Source organism: Asterias rubens, chromosome 1, assembly GCF_902459465.1.
Source record: "Asterias rubens chromosome 1, eAstRub1.3, whole genome shotgun sequence".
Taxonomy (NCBI): Eukaryota; Metazoa; Echinodermata; class Asteroidea; order Forcipulatida; family Asteriidae; genus Asterias; species Asterias rubens.
In genome coordinates this window covers 21,203,804-21,210,840 of record NC_047062.1, presented here as the reverse complement: position 1 = coordinate 21,210,840, position 7,037 = coordinate 21,203,804, and the positions used below count along the sequence as shown (strand labels likewise).

At 37.8% G+C, this 7,037-nt stretch overlaps 1 protein-coding gene across 1 annotated transcript; it reads right to left on the bottom strand.

The window, feature by feature from the left end:
* Nucleotides 1-30: 30 nt before the first annotated feature.
* LOC117306779 (protein max-like) lies at nucleotides 31-6,004 on the bottom strand. Its single transcript, XM_033791288.1, has 4 exons — nucleotides 5,890-6,004; nucleotides 3,213-3,320; nucleotides 2,505-2,628; nucleotides 31-1,468 (listed from the first exon to the last, which is right to left on the bottom strand). Exons 1-4 carry the CDS (start codon nucleotides 5,926-5,928, stop codon nucleotides 1,212-1,214), a joined length of 528 nt encoding a protein of 175 aa, XP_033647179.1. The 5' UTR covers nucleotides 5,929-6,004; the 3' UTR covers nucleotides 31-1,211.
* Nucleotides 6,005-7,037: the final 1,033 nt, after the last annotated feature.

The following is a 7,037-nucleotide window of genomic DNA, read 5'->3' as shown; positions in this document are numbered from 1 at the left end:
TTTTAACAAAGTTTCAAATACATTATTCATTAACTGAAAAGTCTGCTTGGTTTAATACTGTCAGAGTAAAAAGGTAATATATTACATTTTTTTTTTAATCCATAGGAAAAAGTCTTGGAGTGACAAATTTTTGTTTGCTGTACAAATCACTATCAGAGGTTGACAAACAAGTGCTAAGAAAAGGAAAATTTTGCACAAAAAGGGATATCGTCCCAATTATAAATTGCATACCTTTCTTGGACACCTTCTCCCATTTGTTTAGCATACAAACATACCCAGTTAAGTCAGTCTTTGAGATTTGGCAACCACATGGTCCTTTCTGACACAAATCTCTGATTTTTTTGTAAATTTGCTCGCTCACCTTTTACTGGGTAGTAGGCATGCAGTTAAACAATAACAGAGTAATTGCATCAGACACTGTGGGCAGCATACAGTGTCGTGCAAACCCTATCAACAAGAAACATTCCATAAACACACACACACAAACATCACACCGAATGAAATATCTAAAAGAAACCCAAATATATTTCACAGATTCCTCGAAAGCTATGATACGTATGCAATACCTAGTGGTCAGTACAGCTAGGCACACACTCACCTAGATAAATGTACACAGACTAACGTTCCATACATCTCCAGATATCAATATTAGCGACAAGAAAAACATAGTACCAAATGTGATTGACGGGGAAAATGTGATTTTGCTACTACCCATACTTTCCTCATGACTAGTGACATCCTTCTAAACAGTAGTTTTTATTTTTAAATTTACCAAAATAAAAAACCTTGAGCTTTAGAACTGTATTGTTTGAAGTGTCCCTTTATGGTCTATATGTATAGAAGGGATTCACGGATGTGGCACATTCCATTTTTTAATAGATGTTTTTATACAAATCGTTTTCTGAGGTTAAGTTTCTTTTTGAAAGAAGCCATGATCAACTGTCCTGTGATCGAGCCTTACTGCCAACATCTATAGGAATGGTGACAGGTTTTAGCAATTTTGGAGGTACTACAGACCCTTACCAGTTGCATACTGATGAACTTGCCTTTAAATTGTTCCAACATGCAAAACCTGGACTTATCGCAATATGTCATCATTATCACACAAGCGAAATCGGCATCATTCAACGTTGACTTACAAGAAAAGTATGGGCACTCTCAAAAAACAACTGGCTTAATTACTTTTCTTAAATTAAAGACATTTCTTAAGATCATGTCTTGGTATTGACTGGCAATAAGTTTGCACTAGACATGGAAATGGACCCGCTGCTGGGCGAACTGTCGCTGGATGTAGCCATTTTTAACCTCTTTGGTGGAATGCGGGATCTCTCTTCTGACGAGTCCGAGTCGGAGTCTGAACCCGAGCCCCCGTCGAAGGCAGAGACGGTGGACCCTTTGGGGTTTGTGAGGAGGGCTAGGCCGTTGCTGACGACCTGTGCGTCGCCGGGACTCTTCTCAATCTGACGAACTGGGAAAGAGTAACCCACAAAAATAAAACATCAATAACTAATTCAAAGATTTTCATTGTTATTAATTTTCAACCACGTGTGCCTAGTTTTGCTTTTTTTTCTACCCTGCTTTCTGACCAACCACATACAATTCAGAATTAACTATAGATGAAGAGGGAAATTTCAATTACAACAATTTATTGAACCTTTTTTGTGGATGTGTTGGGAACTGAAAAGAGCCGGTGGGGTCTTGACAATTCAAACAGTATACTCTGCTCCATCTTCAGGAGTTTACTGTTCAAACCGTTGAGAGCACACCGGCTCTTTTCAGAGCTTGAACTTCACTTAACAGATTAAATACATGGTTGTACCTGCAAGTTTACTGTTTATCTATAGTTAATTCTTATTTTTCGTACCATGCAAAGCTTTACACACCACTTACGCATACATTTACTTTGTGTCCCAAATAAATCACAAAGGGGTATTCCCTTCTTGATTACACAATCAAGCTACCATGGTCAAGGTCCAGCGCATGTTACTTAGTGGAGAGGTTATCACGCTATTCCCCACAACAGTGCAATAAATAGCTGGTCTGTCAATGTGTGAATGATGATAGCGACCATTGTCATGTTTCTCGTACGAATCATCATGTTTAGGGGTCACCATAGTCTAGTGTTTAGACTGCAGGACTTGCAATCAAAAGGTTAGGGGTTCAAATCATACCAAGCTAACTGCTGATTTCACAATTACTAGAATAAGTATTGTCATCTAGTTACTGAATCAGAATTCCTTGACTCGTGCAATTCATAATCATTAAAGTTAAATCAATTTTTGTATGAGAGCCGTAGCTAGTTTATATCCCCTTGTATTAGGAGTTTGCAGAGTTCCCTTAATGGGAAGATCATCCAAACTAACAAGCAAACTAACACGCAAACAAACAAACAAAGAGGAAGTGTCAGACTATTTTCACTGCCCGTCCCATATTGGATGCTTGAATTTTTACAGTATGGGTGTACATGATTCAGAGTTTGTATTTCACTAAGTGGGTGTCCTTACTCTGTTGATCTAGAAGAGTGTTCTGTTTCTTCAAACCGTCGATGTCCGACTGATGTGAGTTGTTCTTCCGTCGCATGAACTGAATGTACTCTGTAGCTTTGTTCAAGATCTGGGCTCTTGATGCCTGCAAAAGAAACAAGAATCGCAACAAATAAAACAGTTGTCAAAAAAAAAAAAAATGTCTGAATTAGCTGGACAAATTTTTAAAGGCTGTCCAAATTGTTCATGTACAAAACATTTACATGATAATGACGGACTTTCCAAATTTAAAACAGGGTGTCCAAAAGACAACCAGACTCCCCTCCGACTGAAACAATAACCACAAACCCCTCAACCGTGTTTCAGACCATTTCAAACCTGGTACATATTTCCAACTTGACCCCAACTACTTATAACTCGGGTAAGCTTACCAACCCAATCTTATAACCCTGGTTAAGAAGCCTTTTAACCTGGTGTAAACTTGCCAACCCAGGTACAAACACTTTGAAACCTGGTTAAAACTTCTCAAACGGTTCACCACTCAAACATTATGTTTGAAACACCAATCCCAGGGTAAGAAAAAACAGATACAACTGGAACCTCTTTAATGCCACCAAGTCTGTACTTATTCTGGCTCGTGTTTTTTTAACGCTGGGAGAATTTTCAAAAATCAACCCAGGCCATTAAACGGCTCAATTGGGGTTATAGTGCGTTGAGTTAAAACCTTACCTTTTCCCCTTCAAGGTTTGGTACGGCATCCCTGAGGGAATTGAAGCTGTCTTTTATATGATCTCTCCGCTTACGTTCAAGTGCATTATGGTGTGCTCTTTTCTCTGCCTGCAGTATGGGGGAAAAATATAATGGCAGAAAATCTGTTGTAAATTGTGTGTTTTTTTTTCTCTGTCATAACCAAGTCGCTAAGCTAAGTTTGAGTTAAAAATCAAACACACAATCTTTCACATGCACAGTTAACTCTAGTATAGCATTTAAATGTATTCAATATTCCATTTTATTGATGTGAGCAGCAAAGTATACAAACAGTATGGTACATGTATACAAATAAATCTTTAATGTTTTGATGTCATTGTACACCAATAACACCATACTTCATGGAGTTAATGTAACAGACGACGTTGCAATTATTGGACTCTGATTAACTCTAGTGGGTACTTCAAGCCCTGAAAAGTAGATTTTTTTGCATTCAGGTTACATACTTGATTTGGATGCTTTATTGAGAGCTGTTTTTACATATTACAACCTTGTGCCCCTCCCTTTTCAACCTAAACCCATTCCTAGTACTGTAGACTTCACCTTGTGACATATATTGTCAACGTAGCGCAACACAATAGCTTATGCTTTGGAAATAAATCTGCAAACAATTGCATTGTTTGTTACCTGGTATTTTTTTTGCACGTTGCTCCATGTCATGTTTGGGGTACTACATGCGAGCGTGAACCATCTACTTCCAAAAGGTCAATTGACACAATGAGCAAAGGGAAAATTTAAGTTTTAAGTATCACAAACTTGACAAAATTGACCAGCATAAAAAGTTTATGAACCATAAACCAATGAGCCCAGATCAAAACCATATCACCTAATTACATTGACATTAAGTGATAAATAAATGTCTGTGTTCTGTCTGACCGTCAAACTAATGTTAACTTTGACAAACAACTTTGAAAGCTAGGGAATAGTTGGTATTGTTTGCTGTAAGTACGAAAGAGCAGGAATGGATTGTCAGTAGTTTGAAGGATCCTGTAAAGAATTGTCTGTTTGCCAGTCCAAACTGAAGTGAGGCAAATATGAAACTCCGTCCCGTCATGTCGTTTTGTATTATGTGCTCACACAACAAATTTTATCTGCATACAAAAATATGGACCATGTAAAATGTAGCCATAGTGCCCAGATCAAATACACCCAATACATGGACATTGATAATCGTGTCTACAATGCGATTTTTATGGCCTGTTTGTTATCGTCTGTGAAAGGCAGAAGGCAACACGGATAAACTTACTGACAATCGTTCTCCGACTAATGATTACTTGTTCCAAAGCCAATCTCACAAACTTTATGCAGTTGCGCAAGTCAACTTGTGCAACATTTATTGTGTGCACAACTTAGGCAATGAATAGTTAATGAAATTGAAAGTCGAAGATGTAGATTTGATACACACTAAGTTTTTAAGAACTACTGCATTTAGATTCAGGAATCAGCTCTGGACATTTGACTCAAATTGTGTGCCCGTCTTTAATTAACTGCCTACAATGGGGGATGCATTTTGTGATTACTCCATTTGAATCATAATTGTGGACTAATTTTGTTAATAAATTATATGATTGTTTTTTAAGCTGGAACAACCAAAAGTACAATAGAACAGAAAATTAGAAAAGGGGACAACCATAATTACCAAATTAAAAAAAAAAAAAGTTAAAGTAAGCAGTTAAACACTTAATTTAAACATAATAGAGGGGGTCGTCATGATCATAGAAATTCCAATCTTTGGCTGTACATGCCATGAAATTATGAACTCTCATGCAGTTACTGCACAAATGCCTGCCTGTGTACTGGCTATATATCTATAGCCAGTGTACAGGCGTGGAGTAACTGGGTAAGAGTTCATAATTTTAAGATCATGACATATTCCTTGCTCTATGGTTTTTAAATAAAACTAAAACTTGTTATTTTGAACCCCCAAAACAAGATTCAGTTTATTTTTGTATTTTTTTTATTTTTTAATGTGTTTTCTCTTTTTCATTTTAAAGAGGGACACAAATAAATAACATGCTTTGTTTTCAAGTTTCTCTACCCATGATAAGATCAACCATAACAAGAAATAGTTTGACCGAAATAATGTTATCAATCAATCAATGTCATTGATAATCAATTCAAATCCTACCTCCATGATTCAATGAACACCGTCTTCATAATCATAATAATTTATCATTATGTTGACAATCGACATGTTTTTATTATTCAAAAAAAGATCACATCAATTGTTGAACACAATCACTTGAACCGTTATATAAATGTTAACGGATTCTTAAACAAATCTAGACAGCAAACCAAGGCCAACCCAACCCATGTAATCGTGATCACATTGGGATGGCACGTACACGTAGTAAACAGACTGCCTGATCATGGCCGAATCAATACGGCATACAACGTGTATGGCCCTATGACACAGTACACATGGAACGTATTCACATGTGTTGTGTACATGCACCACCCAGTCAGCATACCAATGCACACAAGACTGTCAACATCATGTAAACACACACAAGTAGTAGGGCCTTCACTTCACGGAAACAACATCGACCCATTTGGGTGGCAAAAACCGGCATTTTATAATGCAATACGAGTCATCCAAGAACGGGTTCCACTCGATCACATGTCAAAGATTACTTACGTCGCTTTCGATGTCGACATCGGCTTCGTCGTCACTCATTTTGACGAGATTTTCGTCAACGTTCCAATCGGACTAGAACGAATTTCCGAGCAATATGGCGTCTGCTTAACGCCACGCGCAGAACCCACGTGTCTCAAGTGGGAGGAGCAAATCGTAATATCAATTCGCTTTATTTATTGAACGATTACTCCTCAATTTTCAGCTTAAACGATCATAAATTGATTGAAATGTTATACACATCTCTTTTGAGGGTGATTAATAGCCGTTGCTACCACGAAAAGCCCAAAATAGTCTCACTCGGCACTACTTTATTCACTGCGGTTGTGTCACGGGTTTGGAAAAAGTCCAATTCGTCAACAAGATTGTCTTATGCAAATTAGTGAGGGCGCTTTCCCCTAGTTATGTTAATGTGCACTTCTAAACTCGTCGACTGGTCGATCACATAAAAAGGTGTTCGTGTTCAGACTTGTCGCTTTGGATTACGAATTCTTTTTTCGGTAAAAGCTTTTCGCTCGTCACCGCTCATGTTTGAGTAATACTTGAAAAAAAAATTTTTAAAAGGAGGGTGTTTATTTAACAATAATTTACTTCCTTCTCCATATTATGCATGGCCCCTAAAACGATCAGAGAAAAAAGTTCCAACACCCACTCACATCCGCCGTCACTTTGTAGCCCCTTTCGGCCCTCTTGTGCACCACACTAAATCAAAACAGTGCAAAATACCCACAAATGCATAGAAGTCCCACAGCTTTTTACTGTAAAGAGGAATTATCCATTGCCCATTGAACTTTAATACTCCGCTCAATTTGGGCGTTTTGTTTCCAGACGTCTGAGCATTATTCTTAACAAATATCCATCCACCTCCTCTCAGCAAAATAGGAAAATATTTAGGCCTCGTTCAAAATACAAAAAGTTGGAAGTCAACCCCACCCTGAGGTCACAATATTGTTTTAAAAGTTTTACCCGATGTGACACCCCTCTTTTGGGCCCTCAAATCTGTCTTATATGAAATTTTTGGATGGCCTACAACAAATTAACGAGGTCGATGCTCTGATGTTGGGTGCATCAACTCTTGGCATGCCCGGTGATCAGACACTTTACCATACCTTGACGTTTTTAGTCACGTGATGAATGGTCTACCTATAATA